Source organism: Perissodus microlepis, chromosome 7 (genome assembly GCF_051167445.1).
Source record: "Perissodus microlepis isolate ML-2025 ecotype Zambia chromosome 7, ASM5116744v1, whole genome shotgun sequence".
Classification (NCBI taxonomy): Eukaryota; Metazoa; Chordata; class Actinopteri; order Cichliformes; family Cichlidae; genus Perissodus; species Perissodus microlepis.
Window position 1 is genome coordinate 25,735,149 of NC_140467.1, and position 22,251 is coordinate 25,757,399.

The window sequence follows — 22,251 nt, forward strand, 5'->3', positions numbered from 1 at the left end:
AAGAATATAAGTAGGTATAACAAATTGTGACTTTAAAGGTTGTTAGAATACAGACACCGTCCATTTATGTTTAGAGACACCGAAACATGGTAGTGAAGTGCCCAGGGCCACCTGAAATATAGCCACTTGTCAATGACAAGGCACCCAGGCCCTAAATTATATTTTGTTTTGTTTTGTTTTCTCTAAATGGGACCATAAATAACAAAAAATCATGCTGCACATTAGGTATGAAACTATAAATGCAGTAGTTTATGAGATTCTTAGTCAAGTGAGAAGTTAGCAAACTTTCTTGTAGTATGTAGTATGGCTTAGTGTACTATGTCTGTCTTTTATTTGTAAGTAATGCAAATGTAGTTCCAAAACTTTTTTCACTGTGACTGGATGGCAGCTTTAAACATCTAACCTTATTTTGCATGCCTCAGTAATATGTTCTGGGCTTTAAGTTAGAAGTGCGGTAAAGTTATGTTGAATTATGGTAAAATATCAATACCAACAAATAGTTCAGTTCAGTGATCTTTATGAACTTTATGTTCTAACAAGGATTTGACATACTCAGAATAAAAATGTAAAAATTTCAATATGTTCTTTCTTTTCATTAAATGCAAGAGCAAATATCAAAATCAATTCTCATCAGAAAACATCAGAAACAGTAATATTTTAAATATGACTGAGTGAGCAACAATCAAATGTAATCATCCTGAGGTAACTGACAGACTTTCTTGAGTTTTGTTTCTTCCAAGAAAAGTCTGCTCTATCCTCAGCAGATGACATAGGTATTTACAATGCTATTGTTAATGTATCACCTGTTATTGTAAATGGGAGGAGAAATGCTACCCACAGCTACATATCCAAGTTCACCTTCCACCTCTGAATTCAGTGTCTGAGTGTGGGGCTCCTGGGTAGGCAGGCAACATGGGGAAAGGTTTCTTTATTAGTAAAACTGTTGGGATTTTGGGGATCATCGCAGGTGTGGGAGCCTTAACCACTATCATAGCTTTGTCAGTTGTTTACTCACAGGAAAAGGGGAAAAACAATAATCAAAATGAAGAACAAACAACCTCCAAACCCCCTACCACAACACCCATTCCATCCAATAAACCTTGGGACAAGTATCGGCTGCCCAAGAACCTGGTGCCAGAGACATATAATGTCACCTTATGGCCAAGACTGACTCCAGACCCAACAACTGGTCTTTACACCTTCTTAGGTAAGGCTTTATGAGTACTTTTCTCTCTTTCTCTGTAATGTTCATATTATAGACCCTCTCGGTATCAGCAAGAACTAAAGCCAGAGGGTGTTTACCAGCATTGTTCTCAGAGGTAGAGAAGTATGATTGTAATGCTTTTTATTAGTTTTCCAAGGGATGACTGAAAATGTATAATGTAGAACAGACAATAGAATGAATAACACTGATCACACTTTAAATGTCTTTGAAGAGTTGATGAGAGTTGTTGAATCCATTCTAAGCCCAACTAACAGTTGCGCACTATATGGAACAGAAATTAAGCAAAATATTATTAAGCACAAATGAAGCACATTTTAATGGTAAACTGTGTTGGAAAAACAGGTTGCAGTTAAACAACAGAGACAGCAATACTTACAGTAACAGGAACATTTGAGGTGGAAAGGCTTAGAATGCTATAGTGAAATATGCATGCAGTTTTGATATAGTTAAAGCAATGGTAAGTCCAGGTGGCTTTTAATTTAAAACTACAAAACCAAGTCAATGGAGGGGAAATTTTGCTTCTTTTAACATCAGATTTCAACTTAAGCTCAACACTTTCAGCCTGTGGTGCTCCAACAATGAATTGTCAGAAATTGTCAAAAATAAATGTGCTTAAAGCTGAACGTGAATCTAAATGTGGACTTGAATTAATCAGAAATAGTTTTTAAGCACGGTGGCATGGTCATGAGCACTGTTGCCTCACAGTAAGATGGTTAAATTCCACCATCAGGCCGGGGTCTTTCTGTGTGGTGTTTGCATGTTCTCCCCGTGTTTGCGTACCCTGGCTTCCTCCCACAGACCAAAGACATGCAGGTAGTAGGGACAGGTTAACTGGAATCTTTAAATTGCCCGTAGGTATGAATGCGGGAGTGAATATGAGTGCGAATGGTTGTCTGTATCCTGCGACAGACTGGTGACCTGTCCAGGGCGTACCCTGCTTCTTTTCCTAAGACCCCCCCCCTCCCCCCAACTCTGAATAGGATAAGCAGAAGCGAATGGATAGTTTTTAAGCCACAAAACTATTTGTCTTACATTATGCTGTCCTTTAGAAACACAAAAGGCAAATACAGTTTGAAGTAAAAAAATTTTTTTAAAAAGTATTAAAAACTAAATTAGTTTGAATTTATATGACACCAACTCAGTGCTGCTATTTTTTAAATTACTGTTACTTGTGCTTTTGCAAAAATTAAAAACACATTAAAAGCTTGAGTTTGACCTTATAACTAACCTATGATATCATAAACTGTTAATGAAAAACAGTTCTCATCTCTTATAAAAGTTTAGATCTGATCGCACAAGTGAGAAAATTAAATGTAACAATAGTAAACAACAGAGAATGAAGAAAAATAAATAAAGCATCTGAAACTTAAAGTCCTTTTTAGGTGTGCAGCCAATTGTTTTTTTTTCAGTGTGCTGTTTAAATATTCTCTAGTGGCACGAGAGTTATGGTGTTTTTAAAGTTGGACTAAAGTGTATTAGCTATGGGTTGCTAATAGCATTACCTGATGCAACTGAGTTGACATTTTTATATTTTTTGGCAACAAAATCATGGATTGGATAAACCAGTCACATATCCTAATGTGACTCCAAATAATGTGAAGGTTTCTACGTTTAAACAACTGATTAAACTACACATTATTTCTTGGTGTTTCAGGCAATTCCGTTGTGGACTTTGAATGTGTGGAGGACACTGACCTGATTCTTATCCATTCTAATAAATTGAATTACACCAAGTTTGAGAACCAGTTGGCAAGACTCATGTCAGTGAGTAGTGTTGAAGCCCCCACAATCAAGTCCTCCTGGCTCCAAGGTGTCACACAGTACCTGGTCCTGGAGCTGGATGGTACACTGAAAAAGGGACACAAGTATCGCCTCTACACTAAATTCATTGGAGAACTAGCTGATGACCTTGGAGGCTTCTACAGGAGCGAATACATGGAGGATGGAGAGAAAAGGTAAGTGTATATAGTGTCAACAAACCTGGAACATATCAACATAGGTAACAATGAAAATAGCAAAAAAGAGTATGTCTTTAATAATTACATTTTTTTTGTTTGAATCATTTAGTTAATCTCTGTCCAAACTTCAACCACATCTAGAACAACTACAAAATAGTTGTTAAAATCAACGCTTACAGTTTGACAATTATTTCAATAATGAATTGATGAATACTTAAATTAGCGGAAAATTCCCACAGTACATACTTTTATATGTTTTGTTTGACAGTGTCTGAAAATAAGAATTTTACTGTCTTACAAGCAGAGATGGGCAGTTACTGTAATCCGATTACTTTTTTCGAGTAACGAGTAAAGTAAGGGATTACTATTGCAAAAACGGTAATTAGATTACCGTTACTTTCCTGTAGGAACGCTACGTTACTGCGTTACTAAAACCGTGATTTTTTTGCGAGAATGTCTCATGACAGTGACGTAACCGAGTGTGACGTTTGTGAAAACAGCTGTGTGCAGATCAACAGTGGATAATATATTGAGTGCGGGAGAGAGTATGACCCCGCAGCGTTTAAAGCCTGGAAGTACTGACCTTACTTTGAGTTTGATTCCATAAAAAGTGACAAAAACATTAGCGTCCATTGTGCGTGGGAAGAAAACTTCTTTTTACAGCAAAAAAACCCCCCTAAACTTCCGAGCAAGCACCGAGTGCGCTATGACGTAATGGTAAATTTACAGAGAAACTCGCGGATTCTTCAACTGACCGCTGCGGCACACCTGCACCAGGGTAAACCTCCGCCTACGCCACTCCTGCTTTACAGGTGAAAATAGAGCAACAGGACCGCTAGTCTTTGATTTTATTTATTTTCTGCTGTGTTTCACTTGCATTTATTTGAAATTTGTAAACACAAAAAAAATATTTTATTTTATGTGCTGGAATGTGCAGAAAATAGGTTTAAATGTTAAACAAATTTCTTCCAGTCAGAGAATGTTGCATATAATTAAACTTTTGCTTGATGCATAAAGTTAAAAGATTAAAACTAATAAAACAAGTTTTAAAAAGAGACTTTTCCATTTGATTACATTTTGTATGATGGATTATGTAGAAAAAGTAGAATTGGGCTGAAAGATCTATCGCTTTATCACCTATTCAGGTTGTAAATCGTGTTTTTAAAAAGTAACTACCGTATTTCCCGGACTACAAAGCGCACCTGAATATTAGCCGCACAAGCTAAAATCAGGGGAAAATCCTGTTTTGTACATACATTAGCCGCACCTGACTAAAAGCCGCAGGTGTTTCAATGTTGACTTATCATATGTAAGAGAATATGCACAAAGGGAATTGTCAGGAAAGAGATGGCTGTTTGGAGACACACCCCTTTTATTAATATTTTGAAAAACAAATTAGGGGTACATATTTGCGTAACTTTTTAGGTATATGTACAAGTAGCGGTAATTACAAGTACGAAACATGTACTGTGCTTCATAAATGAGTAACAAATGTAGTACATAACAATAACCTACAGCACACCAGAAAAATAGATTCGGACTACCTTTTAGGCTCAGGTGCAGTGACACGGCTTTAACAAGAAGAAAAGTCAGTCATTCACCACCATCTTCCTGCGCACTAAAACCCACTAAAACCACCAAAGTCCTCTTCTCCAGTGTCGGATACGAACAGGCTCATCATCCACTGTCACTTTCAAAACCAAACAAATCCTCGTTGTCAGTGTCAGAGTCGAACACCCTCAGAAGGGCCGTGGCGGCGTCCTCCTCTCCATCATGCAGCAGTCCAGCCCTTCGAAATCCGTTGGTGATCATGGATGTTTTCACACTTTTCCACGCTGTCAGAATCCACTGGTGGAGTTGGGCATAACTTGCTTTTCTCAAGTTTATCGCTGCTCGTCATCCACGCCTCCTGCTGAACGCGTAGCGCTACTTTGAAGTTTGTTTTTTGCGCTACTTCGTACGGCACTATGTTGCCTGGCGGATGGACATGTGACCAACATACCACTCTTGAACCCCGATACTGCGTGTCTGATCACATGCCCTTCCGCCAGGCAACGTAGTGCCGTACAACAGCGGAACAAACAAAACAAATCGTCTTACGATATCACAAAAATCATGGACAATCCATAGAAAAGCCGCACCTGACTAAAAGCCGCAGGGTTCAAAGCTTGTGCAAAAAGTAGCGGCTTATAGCCCGACAATTACGGTAAGTAACTAAGTAATTAATTACTTTTGAAAATAAGTAATCAGTAAAGTAATGGGATTACTTTTGGGGGGGGGGAGTAATCAGTAATTAGTTACTGATTACTTTTTTCAAGTAACTTGACGCGAACTTGACCAACGTCAAGTACTGCTTACAAGATAAGAAAAGTTGAGGACTTTGGTTGAAATTACTAGTTTTTATGTTGTTGTTGTTGTTATTTTGCTTATATAGGCCAACTAGGTTTTGGGCATATAGCTATTACATCTTCTGGATTTTGGAGAACCTTCATCCAACCATTTTGTTTAAATTGTGTAGCACTTTCTTTACACACAAAGCTAATTTATCTGCTTCTTGTCAGGGTCATGGCTACCACCCAGATGCAGCCTACAGATGCTAGGAAATCTTTCCCTTGCTTTGATGAGCCAGCTATGAAAGCTTACTTCTTCATTACGCTGATCCACGACCGTGGAACTACAGCCCTGTCCAATGGCAAGGAAATAGGTTAGTTTGAGAACAGAGCAGATATTTTTGTTTTAAAAATTGATGTCACTACATAGTTAAATATTGAGGATGTAACACATAGTTAAACAATAAAATATGACAACAACAATAAAGTATAAAAACACTTTATGTGTCTAGTCAGTAAAATGGTAAGAAGTGGAAAGCAATCAAATAAAAATGTTACCTCTTTATTTTATTTATTTTCAGAAACAACTGAAATCAACCTTGATGGCCAGGATCTGCTTAAGACAGTTTTTGAGCGAACAGAGAAAATGTCGACTTACTTGCTGGCATTCATTGTCAGTGACTACAACAGTATCGGTAACAGCATTGATGGCGTTGAGGTAATTGTTGTCCCATAGTAATTTTGACATTCTTTAATCAAAGTGGTTTGAATTTCCAAGAAACTTTCACACGTGGATTTCAGTAATTTTCACAGTTGCCTTTTCTTCCGATCAAGTAGAGCAAATATGTTATTAGTAAAACGGAAAACTAATTAGTAAAAGTTTCTTGTGCTCATCCAACTGAAGATACAGAAAATTTAAAGGAACACTTTAATCAAGTAAATAACATCAAGTCAGTTTAACATCTGGCCCCCAGGAGGCCCCAGAGGCTGGGCAGGCTCGGCTGAGCCCGGAGCAAGGCAGGAATGAGAACCTCTGGGGGTCAAGTAAGACCTTAAACTTGGTCTCTGGCCATGATCCGGGCAGGGTTTCTGTCTCAAGGGAGCCTTGTTCAGCCGAACAACAAACAGTCCCAGAATAAACAGTCTTGAAACACACAGTCTTAGGAGTCTTGGGAGTCAGCTCACTAAAATCAGATTTTTTCCTGGCAGTATTAGCTGGCTGGGACACAAAACAATCAGGACCTGATACAGAATCCCAACAAACAAAGACATGCTCAGAAATAAAAGACTGAGATGGAAACCATCAACTAATAAATGGTAAAATGGTATAATGGCCTGTATTTGTATAGCGCTTTACTAGTCCCTAAGGACCCCAAAGCGCTTTACACATTCAGTTATTCACACATTCACACACTGGTGATGGCAAGCTACATTGTAGCCACAGCCGCCCTGGGGCGCACTGACAGAGGCGAGGCGAGGCGACCAACCTGACACTGGCGCCACCGGGCCAGTGTCAGGTTGGTCTCTACCCGCATACATAAAATACAATTAGACAGAACAGCGATGTCCATCTTGAGGACTGTATTCCAGAGTGGCGGGGCAACCTGGTGGCTTCCACAAACCAGTGCCCACACCTGTATATTTTTAATGGACTCATTCTAAGTTCACATAAGTGAACACATAAGCCATAAGTCAGACTAATAATGCATATTTTTCAGTTCAACATTATTATTTTTTTCTTATAACTGCAAAAAAAATATTGACTGCACGTCTTGATGCATACTCAATCATCCAGGTAAGTAAATCTCCAAAAGTTGATTCTGTTCATCTGTACGTAGCGTTTTCAGTGGGAGAAACGTTTCGTCACTCGTCCAAGTGACTTCTTCAGTCTCAGCTGACTGCAGGTTTCCCCAGTGTTAGAAACAGTACATTTGCATCATGACTGAAACCAGCCCACTGAAGGAACAATGGGCTGGGAGGTCAGTTCCTTCATCATAATTATGCAAATTCTCATGACCATTGATCAACAACAACTGACCAAGCCCTACTGATCAAAGACCACTAAATCTGGGAAACCTCTGGCTAAGTGGATGGCACAACACAGAAGAGCTACCTCGTCAGGCCAGGACTCTGCAGTCTATTTACACCTACAGGCCAGTGGACTGCCTGTCCAGGATGAGGATGTACACATCCTGGACAGGGAGGAACGCTGGTTTGAGCGTGGAGTCAAGGAGGCCATTTACGTGAAAAGGGAAAGACCATCTCTGAATCGAGGAGGGGGCCTAAGGGTACATCTTTCACCATCTTACAATGCTGTGATTGCAGCCATTCCCCAACTCTCTGTGAATGTGTCATGATCAGGCTGTGTGCAGGCAGGATGAGGACCCAAACACAAACTCACGGGAAAACAGGACTGAACTCAAAATACAGCTTTAATGCTGACAAAAGATAACGGCGATACAAAATAATATGAAACTGAACTGGGAAGTACTAAGGAACTGACTTACGAGGAAACACACGGAGGGGCACACAGTCATGAGGGAGAACGCGACACTGAACTGAGGGAGATGTGGACATAAATGCACAGAGGGTAAACGAGGGAAGTGGGAGCACATGGGGAACACAGCTGACACAGATAATCGTAACGAGACAGGGCAGGGGTGAACACAACATGACGCATACTGACGAGAGACTGTCAAAGTAAAACAGGAAGTACACAGAGGTTCAGACAGGAGGAGAGAGCACGGACATAACAGAAAACATGAAATAAAACACAAGGAGGGGAAACAAGGGTTCACAGATACATAAAGGGGCACACAGGAGGTAACCAAATAAGGAACATCTTAACTAAACAACCTAGGAACCAAGGCATAAATAGAGAACAAAATACAAAACACACAAAAACTAAGAATACCGGGCCAACATGGCCCAGGACCATGACAGAATGGGACTCATGGCCATTGATTAGTGGTCTTTGATCAGTGGTTGTTGATCAATAGTCATGAGAATTTGCATAATTATGATGAAGGAACTGACCTCCCAGCCCTTTGTTCCTTCAGTGGGCTGGTTTCAGTCATGATGCAAATGTACTGTTTATAAGATGAAACCTGCAGTCAGCAAGTGAAGAAGTCACTTGGATGAGTGACGAAACATTTCTCCCACTGAAAACATTACGCCCAGATGAACAGAATCAACTTTTGGAGATGATTGACTGTACTTTTAAGATCATGGTGCCTAGACTGTACCCTGTACTCTTTCTATAGATTTAAACTATTTGAAATACAAGTGTATAGAATAATGTTATTTTGCAAAGTGGTGTAAAGTGTTTTTCAATTTTATTTTATTTTGTGTAATCTGGGTTTAGATCCGCATTTTCGCCCGGAGGTCCGCCATTGCAGCTGGTCAAGGACAGTATGCCCTTAACAAAACTGGACCAATCCTTAAATTCTTTGAGCAGTATTACAATGCCACGTACCCTCTACCCAAGTCTGGTAAGACCACCACACAATTAGCTAGACATCTACATGCCTGCACGTTTACAACTGCACACTTTTTAGCTTCACTGTATCATGAGTCAGTACAGCTGTCCTGATGCACCAGCATGGATTTCTCAAGTCTATGAAATCTTAATCTTATATCTATTATGTACATTTAATTTGATAAAAGTCTATATTTAATAAGTAACAATACTAACATATCAAATACTAAGTGAATACCTGATCTGAGGCCTTGTCATGAAGTGACTTTATATTTCTTGCTTGTCATAAGTGACTAAACTCAAATCAACGACTGTGAGGGCAAGAAAACCTATCCTATAGTGACATTAAATGACCATAAGCAAATGCAAAATTTCATTAAAAAGATGCAAAATAACATCAAGATTTTATTTTTTGTTTGCTGTTTTTATGCAAATGGGACAACATTTGGAAGAGATTTGATAGACTTCAGCAGCATCACAGTTTTTGTTAGTGTACAAAAAAACACACCATAAAAATGCCTTATCTTTATGGTGTCCTGTTTGAAGTTCATTTTGTTCATTAATAAATGCACCTAAGTCTCTGCTCACATGGAAAGTGGGGACATGTGTCTACTCAGTGTACTGATCTAATCTTAGATCTCAGATCAGTTTTTGGTCTCATGTTTACTGGCATCAGGTGTATATTTATGGCAAAACTGTAAAATATATAGTTTTATTGCCCAAGACCTTGGCTGCAGCATCCAGTCAGCTCCATTATGTTCTTATCATACGCACATCTTTCAGTTGTGACTTTTTATGACCTGTTATGAGAAGGTCATCTTCATTATCAATTATTAACAGGTAAAATGTGATTCTTCATTGTTATATAATCTTAGCCTGTCCTATGTTGCAGGCCAAGATTTGATGTACTCGCACTTATTTTATTTGACATTTTGTTATGCATATATGAACTGATATTTATGACACCTTTGAAACTTTTATTTACATTATTATAGGTACTTTTAATTAAGTAGGATGTTAATCAATGATTTTTTTTACCCATAGTGGATTAAATTGACACTGTTGCACTGTGACTGGGTAAAGGTTTTAAGCACTTCTGCTGTTTTAAACTGGTAACCTCTTTCACTTCAAGCAACTAATCAGCCACATTAACATAATCTCTGTCCTAACACAGATCAGATAGCAATCCCAGACTTTAATGCAGGGGCCATGGAAAACTGGGGTCTGATCACATACCGGGAGACAGCTCTACTGTACGATGAAGCATTCTCCTCCAACTCCAACAAGGAAAGGATCGCTATGATCATTGCTCATGAACTGGCTCACATGGTGAGTTTCAAGTCCTGGAAATAAAGTTTAAGAGGATTCTTGAGATGCTGAATACAGGCAATAATTAAGTTTTAAGTGCTTTGGAAAACATTCATGTCAACTCTCAGGTCCCAGAAAGCAATTTCAGATATAGTTCCAAGTAACTGGTAACTGGATATATATTATATAGTTGATATTCTGGATATATAGTTTTACTTTTTACATACTTTTCTACTCTACCTGAGCACATACAGCTTGGCTGATTCACCCATTCACACCCATTCATATGTCATAGCAAAGGGTTGAAGTCCCAGAAAATAACTTCAAGATGAGACTTAAGTGAATAAAAAACTTCAAAAAACAAATTCTATTCACTTCTTTGTAAACTAGTTCAAATGCACGAGTCAATTCTCACATTTTTTTTTTCTGAACTGTCCCTCTAGTGGTTTGGTAATCTGGTGACACTCAGATGGTGGAATGACTTGTGGCTGAATGAAGGCTTTGCATCCTATGTTGAGTACTTGGGAGCAAATAATGCTGAACCTGACTGGAATGTGGTAAGAATTTCATTAACACCAAATTGTTTTGAATATAAGTGTTGGTGCTCGACAAAGTTGTTAAGTATACAGTCTCATTTGTTTTATAATAGACAGACCTCATCGTGCTCGGTGACATTCATAGGGTGTTTGCTATTGATGCTCTGGCTTCTTCTCACCCTCTGTCATCTAAAGAAGAAGATATCCAGACGCCAGCACAGATTAGTGAGCTGTTTGATGCTATTTCATATAGCAAGGTAAAGCATGCATAGACTCTCAAAACCATGAAAACAAAAAGCAAAAAAGAAAAAAACTAACAGTGTGTTTTTTCCTCATCAGGGAGCATCTGTCCTCAGGATGTTGTCAGATTTCCTGACTGAAGATGTCTTCCAGCTGGGACTGAGGGTAAGGACCACAATATAACAGAACACATGTGCTACTATGATGGTCCACCAGCCAGTCATCCTTGCAGAGGTTTTTGCTGTAACAACAGCAAAAACCTCCACATTGTTTTAAAAATGTACCAGAAGAAGACTAAAAGAACTGCATGCTGCATTTGCCTCAGTTAAGGTCAGTGTTCATGGATGAACAAGAAGGAGTAAATAAACACCATATCAACAGTTAAACATCTTGCAGAAGACCTCTGTATGCAGAAGGTGATCACCAGCTCAGTCATGCTGGTTACCACGATTGTTGCAAAAGCACAAAACTTCTCGCTCAAATAATTATTTAAACGTTCACTGCAATAGTGAAAGTCCCTTGTCCAGTTTCTGCACATAACAAGCAAGATACTAGTGATGAAAGCGTTTTACTTCCTCTGAGAGAGTATATAACCATAGTTTCTTTAACCATAGTTTCCATAATTTATCTTATCTACATAAGGTTTAGTAGGTTTTTGAGTATGATTTAGGAATACTGTGTGTCCAAAATGGGTAACAACTTAATGGTATGTGGTAAGCGGTCACATGTCTGCCAAACCTCTAAAAAGGTTTTGTTTTGTGCAGCCACATGTAGAGTTGTATCTGTTCAGCCCACCTACTCCCCATCTCCACCTCACAGACACTCCAACTTTCCAATCCAACTATATTTATAGAGCACTTTAAAAACAACATGGTTGACCAAAATGCTTTCCAGTAAAAAACAGTGAAAAAAGTTTAAAATCTTGCATTAAACACACAAAGAAAATTAAATAACAATAAAATAAATAAACAAATAAATGAAAAAAATGATAAAAATGAATCAGTAAAGTAAAGACGATTAAAAGCGACCAAAAACTGACTAAAACAGACTACAAGCCGACTCTGGTACTACTCCTAAAATGCCTTGGAAAAAAAGATGTGTTTTTAAAAGTGATTTGAAATTTTCAAGAATTTGGGCCAGTCTAATATGGAGGGGCAACTTATGGACACTTCAGTAATAGTCCGATCCAAGCATCAGTCTTCATCTTCACCACCTCCAGCATGTCAACTCTGGGGGGCCCTGTCCTAAGTCTTATCACCGCTGGGTTTCCATTCTGCCATGATGGGTCTTCAGAGTCTAATCACCAAATACATGAATTTTTATCTCAGTAAATCATGTTTAATTCTTCCAAGCAATCTCTCCTTATTGAAATGCTTTTATATATTCTTAAACAACCCATTCATACACCAGTTATCTTTCTCAAATTACAAATTACAATTTGTCCAATGATGAGTGAGAAATATAAATAAACTAAGAAATCATATCCTGTCATCTGTGAAAAGGATATCCCTTTCAATGAAAGAACTTGGAGGACATTGTAGCGAAATGTTGAACACTTGTACAAATTTTTGGAAAGTTTTGCCAACACAGTAATCCCTCATTTATCCAAAGCAGTGTGTCTGACATATCTCTGTTTCCTGTTTTTTTCTGCAGTCCTATCTGAGTGCATTTAGCTTTGGGAATGCAGTCTACACAGACCTTTGGTATCATCTGCAAAAGGCATGTTATCATCTCTCTGCTCTTTTTATTTGAATATTTAGTTTAAGATCTAATTTTTTTTTCTAGTGCTTTCGAAACATCAGAGAGGATCAGCTGTATATATATATTCATATACATACACACACACACACACACACACACACACACACACACACACATGTTTAAAAAAAACATATTTACTTTTTAATCTTTTTGGATTTTTTGGGACCTTCACAGGCTGCTGATTCTAGCAAGTTAGAGCTTCCTGATACTCTCGATAACATAATGAACACCTGGGTGCTGCAGATGGGCTTTCCTGTGGTTACCATTAACACTGGCACTGGAAGTGTTTCCCAGCAGCACTTCCTCCTGGATCCAGAAGCTGTAGTCACCACTCCATCCCCCTTCAAGTATTTGCACTGCCTTTTTTATCTTTTCCTCCTAATATATCAAGTAAAGACCATATTCTTTATGCAGTTCTTCAATTTTTATTATTTTTTAATTTTTTAAATGGCAAAATGGTTACAGGCTGTTTTTAGTTAATGAAAAGCAAAATAAAGAAAAAGAAACTGCAGAAATAATGTTTCAAATGTTCTGCCATAGTTATCAATGGATCATTCCAATCAAATGGATGAGGACTGGCACTATGCAGAATCCACTGTGGCTAACATCCAAATCAGGTAGATAATCCATTCCCAGCTTAAGACTGCACATCATTTTCAAAATGTGGTGGTCCTCTGCAGTCCACCAATCTTTTAATCACAATCTTTTAAGCATTTTTTCATCTTTGTGTTTTCACTGATTTATGTTCAACTTCTAACAATTTGCTTGTTGGAGTTGATTCTCCGTTAGCAGAAACCACTGAATAATTGGTTCTGTTTCTTTTTTACATGTAAATATTTACATTGACTCAAAATTTTGTATTTTTAAAACTATATTACCTTTAAATTCTTGTGGTCTCTCTATAGTACCTTAATGCCCCTGAGATAGAGCAAACAACATGATGGTGATTTTGTGTTCATAAATAAAACAGTTGCAGTCTGTTGACAGTTTAGAGAGTTAAAACTTGAACTTCATTTCAAATATACAAAGGTCACAAAAAACACAATTCAAGCTCAAACTGCTGGGTCAAAAGACCCAGCGCACTGACAACAGCTGAAACTTGGCCAAAACTGAGGTATATAACTGGACAATTGTCCAAAGCACGGCACCACTCTGTACTTTAATTAAGTAGTTTGTTTTTCTTTTTACTTTTACTCCCTTCATTTTAAGGTAGTCACACTCTATAATGTAGGCCTAAGAAAATCAAGATTCTTTTTATTTTCCTTCTTTTTCTTCTGATTCAACCTGAGGACTATTAGAATAAAAAATTAGACTAAAATTTGTATTTCCGTTGTCTAATATTATTTGATTATTACATTATTATAGCACAAGACTTAGCTTAGCTATTCACAAAAATAGCTGGTAGAACCAGCCTCCAAAAAGCTGATTTTTACTTTCTTATGTTGAGCAAATTTCAAAGCCTGTACTTTTTTGCTTTTACTTGAGTAAAGTAGTTGAATCAGTACTTCAACTTTTACTGGAGTATTTTTAACACTGGTATCTGTACTTCTACTGAAGTGCAGAATAGCTGTCCTTTTGCCACCATTAGCTCTTGCAGAATCTTAAGAGAACTGTGGATCATGAATACCTGCAACCCTCAATAAACTAAGGCAACTTTTTAAGAAAAGCTTACATTTATTTTATTCTTGTGCACCAACTTTGAGTTCTATTTCTTCGCTTTCTAGAAACATCTGAAGATATGAAAGCAACACGAGATCAGTGGGTGCTAGCCAATGTCAACATGGTTGGTTACTACAGGGTCAACTATGATGATGGCAACTGGGCCAAACTCTTAGATGTTCTGCAGAGTAATCATCAGGTAAGACAGAGGAGCCCAACACACAGTCATTATCAGTGATTGTAAATGTGTTTCTTGATGTTTCCTGATGTTTCTTTAAGCTCATTCCACGGATCAACAGAGCTCAGATATTGGATGATGCCTTCAATCTGGCCAGGTAAGTTTGCAAGTGTTAGCTCACATGTACATGATAACTGTTATAATTACGAGATGTACACTGCTATGAAAAACTATTTACTTCTGTTCCAGCTTTGTCACTTCATGATCATTAAATCGTGAATCAACTGCGATACTTTGATTAAATACATTATTATTATAAGTTCAATTTCACTAGCCTGATTATTAACAGACATGTTTAAATGATATATCAATTAGACAGATGTCAGATGTCATTTGCATCCGACTTTGTTACTCTAGAAAGAGTTACAAAACCGTTTCTAAGGCTTTGGGACTCCAGTGAATCACTGGGAGAGCCATTACCTGCAAATGGAGAAGACATGAATAATTGTCTTTTCTAAAGGGAATGTTTGATATATGTGAGGGACACGTCCCTCAGTCCATCACCATGGAGACCACTGTTGCTTTCGCCTTCCACATTCTCTCAGCCCTTGCTATTTCTTGAGCTTCTCGTGTTCAGTCTTCCCAATGTTGCTGTCATTTGGAATAGCTACATCTATCACTACAGCCATTTCTGCTTGTCTGACACAACTATTTCTAATCAGTTAGCCATCACCAGGCTATAAATAGAGTAGAGCAGGTCATCTAGTAATCAAAGGGTTGGTGGTTTGATCCCTTGCCACCCTGCATGCATAATATTCTTGGGCAAGGTACTAACCTCAAGTTGCTCTCCACTGCATTCATTCGAGTATGTGAATATTAGATAGAAAGCACCTACATAGAAAAGGCATAGAAAAAGTGCTTTGTGAATGAGTTAAGTTGCTTAAAGTGCTTTGAGTGCTGATGTAGAGTATGAAACCACTTTATAAGAACCAGTCCATTTACCATTTTATTTATTTCAGCTTTTTTATACCGGGATCAATATGACCTCAGTATGGCTTAATTATCTACAATATTAAAAAATAATATTTTCTTGAAATTACTGAATTGAATACCAGAATCAGGCTGTTATGTAATTGTACTTTGGATGAAATCTGCAAGTTGATTAAACAATAAAACTTGTGCACATTTTATAACTATAATAATAATTGTAATCTATTTTTCATATGGTGACATTAAAGTGGTATCTTAAAATTATGACAATGGAAAACATAAACATGAAGTATCTGATAAATTTTTACTATATTCTACCTCTTAGAGCCAAGATCATTTCTACAGTGCAGGCGCTTAATACCACCAAATACCTGAATAATGAGAGAGATTACATTCCATGGAAGGCAGCCCTTAACAACCTAGACTTTTTCTACCTCATGTTTGATCGCAGCGAAGTCTATGGCCCCGTGCAGGTGAACTTCTTCCAACGACATATACATACAAAAGAAACAATACACAAATAAGTTGTCACATTATCTGAGTTCTGTCTTTGTTGTTTCAGGATTATCTCATGAAAAAAGTCTCCCCTCTGTTTGAACACTACAAGCAAATGACAGGCAACTGGAGCAAAGTTCCTGATGGACACATGGACCAGTGAGTGAAAACACATTTTAAGTTTTCAACATAAAGCTGACACCAGTCTAAACTGCATTCATAAATCAGATAGATAGGTTAGACTTTTTCAATAAAAAATAATTTATGTTGTGATGTAATTGTAGAAGTTGTTCTTTTCTGGACCCAGGATACAGTTTTTAAATGAATTATTTAAAATGTGTAATTCTACAAATTCAGTTCAGCACACGTGATAGCTGGAACTTAGAAACTCTGCTACTCAGCTTATATGATGTTGAACTCCGAAATATCTGTATTCATTATTCTTTGCTCTCCCCAGTTTTTCCCTAAAAGTTCTTGTCAATACTTCTGTTTTCTATTTGTCTATTCTGCAGGTATAATCAGGTGAATGCAATTAGCCTGGCTTGCAGGACAGGGTTGGAGGAATGCCAAAACCTGGTCATGACATGGTTTCAAGAGTGGATGGATACTGACAGCAACAGGTGTGTGTCCATGTCAGTTTTGGGGCCAAGAAGATTTCTTCGGGTTTGCAAACCATCATATATATATATATGTGTGTGTGTGTGTGTGTGTGTGTGTGTGTCTATATATATATATATATATATGTGTGTGTGTGTATATATATATATATATATATGGAGGTGATTCCAGAATACTGGCAGTTCCTCAAGTAGAGCTGGTGTTGCAATGCAAGCAACATCTGCTCTCTAGACCTTTGTGAGATAGTCATCATAATGGAGGAAGGTGGCAATGGTTGAATTTGGCACCTTAACTCATCTCTTTCCCTAACCAGGCTCATCAGAGAAACAGTTCCAGCTTCTCGCCATACTTTTAGGAGATTGAGGTGATATACCAGTGTGGCTCCTCCCTTGTCATAGTCAGTGTCAGCCACCCCATGTTTGACCACAAAGGGTCCTTGGCACTTGGTAGGTAACCTTGAGCTAAAAGAAGGGAGCAATACAAGCACTTTACCTCGAGATGAGTTTTGCCCCTCTGTTGTACAGGGACTAATGACGTTCCTGGGCCTGGAGCTCTTGTGTTACTCCCCAATGTGTATAGCTTTGCTCTCAGGTCTAGAACATAATGAATTTCATTTTTAGCTCGGCTTGGACCTTGCTCACAGTTTTCTTTAATAAGGTCCAACACACCCACACAAGTTCCTGACAAACAGTTACTTAAAGGGAGAAAATCTCCCACTACAAACAAAATAGGGTCTAACCAGTGATCTCAACTGGGTTCATCCTCATGAATAGAAGTCTTATTCAGCCACTCTGCCAGCCTTTCAGTCTGACGGTGGTAGAACCTGGTCTGAATAGATTTAATAGCAGTAATTGGTACAGTTCTTTTAGTGTGTGAGACATGAACAAAGTGTCAGTTGGTAAACTGATGAGATCCATCCCAATGCACTCAAATGGCACCTCCTTTAAGGTAGGCACTAGTGGGCACAAGGGCACTTTTGAAATAGCAGATAACACTCCAGGTAGGATGCACACCATTTGAACACATCCACATCGGGCCATGATTCACTCCAGTTTTATCATATTCCATATGCTCTGCCATGGGGTTATGATGAGCCACCGGGAAAATAATTTCTTGGTGGCTTTTTGGCACCAACAACTGGGTGTGTTCCTCTTTTGTGTGAGCGTCAGCCTATCTTTAATCTTTAATCAATACAAAATGCAGATAGATAAGCGCTGCATTAGGGTGCACCATATGAAGATCACTTTTTATCACTTGGTCAAAGGCTGGGTGTAGAGTTTTTTCACGAGACTGCTCTAGTGGGAAATCTCCTGTGGAGTGAATTACTGGAGCCGTTGGGGTCTCACAGTGGCTGCAACCTGGGCCCCTGGAGAGCAGGCACAGTTTGTGGAGCTGGTGGTATAAGAGCTACCACGATCTTTGGAGAGAGAGCAGAGAAAAGCATAGACAAGCTAGCCAGCTGGTGCCAGCAGACCCAGTCTGAGGTCTCTGCAGAGATCCCCTCTATGAACATTCACCTTGAGCACATATTAAAAACATAAAGACGGGATTATGAGATGTACACTCGTACAACATAGAGTCATACATGTCATATGAGTATACTGGGATGAAATCCTTGGTCCAGCTGTCAGAGTCTACAGTGGTGCAGTGAGTCCTGGGTTCCTCCTGGTGGACAACAATGCCCGAGTACGTATGCAGGCAGTACCAGGAGGATCAAGGAATCGATACCCATGATTAGGCCTCATGTTTGCCTGACATAAATCCAATAGCACCAGGGATGAGCTTGTTAATAATCTGAAGGAGCACACGTAGAAGCACATGAATAAGGTCATGTAGTGACTTTGGAAGTGTCCACACTTTAATCCTAAAGAATATCTTGGGAGGGAGTTGAAGTTTCAAGTTCTGAAGCAGCAGCCAATAATATCATTTAAAATGAAACCTTAAAAATTTGAGACAGTTCATTTCCTTTTCTTGTAATTAAGCAACCTTACAAATTTGGCAGGGGGATCAAATAATTATTCCCCTATAGTTTAAAGTAATACTCTGTATAATCTATGGTGTACTGAAGTCTAACAATATGCTCTTTTTCTAGGATCCATCCTAACCTGCGCTCCACTGTGTACTGCAATGCTATTGCAGCAGGTGGCAAGAAAGAATGGGATTTTGCTTGGTCACAGTTTAAGAATGGCAGTACTGCTGTTGAATCTGATAAACTTCGCTATGCTCTGTCCTGCACCAAACAACCTTGGCTGCTCAACAGGTACACTCATTGCTTTATTAATAAATATGCCACACTATGTAACTTAAAGTTACTATCTAGCACACATATTTACTCTGTGACTGTTCAGGTATCTGGAATACACTCTGGATCCAAACATGATCCGAAAGCAGGATGCCACCGCCACCATTGTCGACATTGCCAGTAATGTGGTTGGTCAGTCTCTGGCATGGGACTTTGTCAGGGCTCGATGGTCATACATCTTCAGTCAGTGAGTACAACATGATAACTCTAAAAAGACACCAGAATTTCAGTTTAGGAAGGATAGTTTTTAATATGAAACAAGAATTACAGTTTATCTTCAAAGTGACCGTTTAAAAAAGGTTGCAACACATATATGAAGTGTTGTGTGTCATATCTATATGAACCAAAGACACTTACAGCATAATCCATAACATAATCTTTATATGATTGGACCCATAACTGATGAAAGAGAAGACCGTTCTTAAGTGACTTGGACTTTAATTTCTGCTAACTGATGTTTGCCTTCAACTGTGCTTCCCTCTCACAGGTATGGTGGTGGCTCATTCTCATTCTCCAACCTCGTAAACGGCGTCACCAAACGTTTCTCCACTGAATTTGAGCTTCAGCAGGTTAGATATTTCTTTGAAATGACTTTTCCACAATGTGGTTTCCCTTTTGTTCATTTTGTTATACTACTTTTAAATGTAGATACTTTAAGTGTTATCAAATCTCAAGACATCCTCTGGTCTCAAAATCTCAAATTTCAAGTATTGATTTCAAGCCTTCCCGACTTTACAAGATGTTAATTTGATCTGAACTGACGTGAACTAATAAGTTTGACAGGACAGGCATTTTACTGCTAGGTGATAGTGTTCTCATTACCAGTATTTGCACACCTCTGTTGCTTGTGAAGCTCGCACACAAGAATTTCACTCACATGCACTGTACCAGTGTACCTGCACATGTGATGTGACAATAAAAGTGATTTGATTTGATTTGAAACCTAAAGACAGTGGTTTGGTTCTCATGGCCCTCCATAGCATCAAAGCACAGTGGCCTCCCATTGCTCCAGTATTCATAAGCACAATTACTTTCCCATCTTCTGAAAACACTTTTAACATAAACAGCATTAACATATACCTCTCATCATATCCTATTTGGATTTATTTAAATATTGACTGAAATCAGTTATGTTAAGCCCCAACTATTGGTAATCTTCAATCAGTCTGGACTGACTCATAGAAACAGACTGACAAAGGTCGACACAACAAAGGACACAGATACAGAGAATATATAAACAGGAGGACATTAGGGCAGAGTGGACACACCAGGGAGCACAGCTGTGAAGAATAGAACTAACAAGACAAGGGATCCAAAACTGAACATGATACACACAAGAGAGAGGTCTAAGAAAATAAAACAGGAAGTAACACACACTGAGACCCAGACTAAGACGCATGAACTTGACACAGTGATCAGAGCTAGACAGAGACATGACTTACTGGGGAGACACAAAGGGATACAAACATGGAGAAAACCACTGTGATTACCACAGGAGACACTGAGTTAGTGGTCAGAGAGATGAAACTGAGGCAGACAGGGCACCAAAAGGAACTAACACAATCAAACAAGAAACAAAGAAATATGAATAGAAACAGATAAACAAGTAATAGGAAATCAGTACACAAAAACCTGAATATGATTTATCTCAAATGTCCAAGGAAAGAATCAGAAGTCCAGATCAAAACTCAAAAATACTTGGTCTGAGACTCAGGACTATGACAACTTTAACATCAACATGCAAGCAGTGCAGTCTTGTGCCATAACCAAGCTGCAATATTTGGTCGCTTTTGAAATATTTGGTCAAAAGTTGCAGTGACTGTGTGCAAGAGGAACATTCATCCAATAACAATAACAAAAGGTTTGAGTGTTTGTAGCATTTTATGAATGACAAACAACATGTCTCAATAATAAAATCTTGAAAAAAACATAATTGTAATATAACAAAAGAGATGAGTGATATGAACAAAGCCATGTATTTTCAGTATATGTCTTTTGTTTAAAACTACTCACTGATTTACATTGTGTCTGTTGCATCAGCTGAAGCAGTTCAAGGCTGACAATTCCGATGTTGGTTTTGGCTCTGGGACCTTAGCACTGGATCAATCCATTGAGAGAACCATCGCTAACATTAAATGGGTTGAAGAGAACAAGAAGAATGTTCTGGACTGGTTCACAACTGAAGCTAATCCCCAATGAAGAAGCTGTTTTTACTTTTTCATCACTCACTTAAAAATGAAAACAGAGGTTCGATCGACCTGAAAATGTTTATATTACATAATCACATGTGGAACAAAATCAGTTTACCGAATTTTTGCTAAACCTCGCTTTGATAAAAGTTGAACTAGAAAAAATAGATACTTTAAATATTATGATAAATTAAATTGATACATTAAGTACTTAAAAGGTACTTACATCAGTTATCTTTGAGGTTTTATACTTTCTAGAATCATTATTTTACAGTGTCACAAAAGCCTTAAGTTTGTGTCAGCGTCTACTGTTTCTGTTTTTTATATATTTAATACCAGGATTCTCCAAACCTTTATTCTTTTCTTTTTCTTCTTACTTTGGGATGTAAAACTTTCAAGAATATATGTTTAAAAATGTTTAAATGTTTAAAAATTATAAGCCCTATCTGTTTTGTTCTTCATATTTATTTGAACAGTCTCAAACACAAATTTGACAAAAGAAAGCTTAAGTTACTTCTAATTTTGCAGATTTTTAAAATAGAAAAATGTATATGAAGTACATTTAATTGTTAAACCTTTTATGTTACAATTTGGAATGGATTACGACTTTTGAGTCCAGAAATGTTTTCACTGCTTTAAGAAAAAGTTTTAGATTCTTGCGTATGAAAACCAAGTCTGTATCTTCTTAAAAATAATTTTTATACATGAGTAGAGAGGAAAAAAACTGTAAAGACGTCAGATTTCCATAGAGTAGACTACTGAAAATGTGATCATTTTTCCTCTTAATGGTGAATATATGTAGTGTAACTTTGTTGGACTATATAGCGTGTTCTCAGATTGTATCTTTCTTTCTTTGTCTTTTTTCTGATTCATAAAGTTTCATAAGTGTCATTTTGCATTTCTCCATTTCAGCAATTTTCAAATAAATCTTTCAACTTTGATTTTTCTGTCTGAACACTTTTATTCCTGTTCATTAAGGAAAAT

At 37.9% G+C, this 22,251-nt stretch overlaps 1 protein-coding gene across 1 annotated transcript; it reads left to right on the forward strand.

Moving 5' to 3' along the window:
• Positions 1-912: 912 nt before the first annotated feature.
• On the forward strand, positions 913-21,364 carry anpepb.1 (alanyl (membrane) aminopeptidase b, tandem duplicate 1). Its single transcript, XM_084932550.1, has 21 exons — positions 913-1,207; positions 2,880-3,180; positions 5,745-5,887; positions 6,095-6,231; positions 8,878-9,004; positions 10,166-10,320; positions 10,743-10,856; positions 10,949-11,092; positions 11,175-11,240; positions 12,729-12,794; positions 13,011-13,183; positions 13,377-13,453; positions 14,561-14,694; positions 14,775-14,830; positions 15,989-16,136; positions 16,226-16,317; positions 16,671-16,778; positions 18,869-19,036; positions 19,125-19,265; positions 19,566-19,647; positions 21,119-21,364. The coding sequence occupies exons 1-21, from the start codon at positions 913-915 to the stop codon at positions 21,275-21,277; spliced, it is 2,886 nt and encodes a 961-aa protein (XP_084788676.1). The 3' UTR covers positions 21,278-21,364.
• Positions 21,365-22,251: the final 887 nt, after the last annotated feature.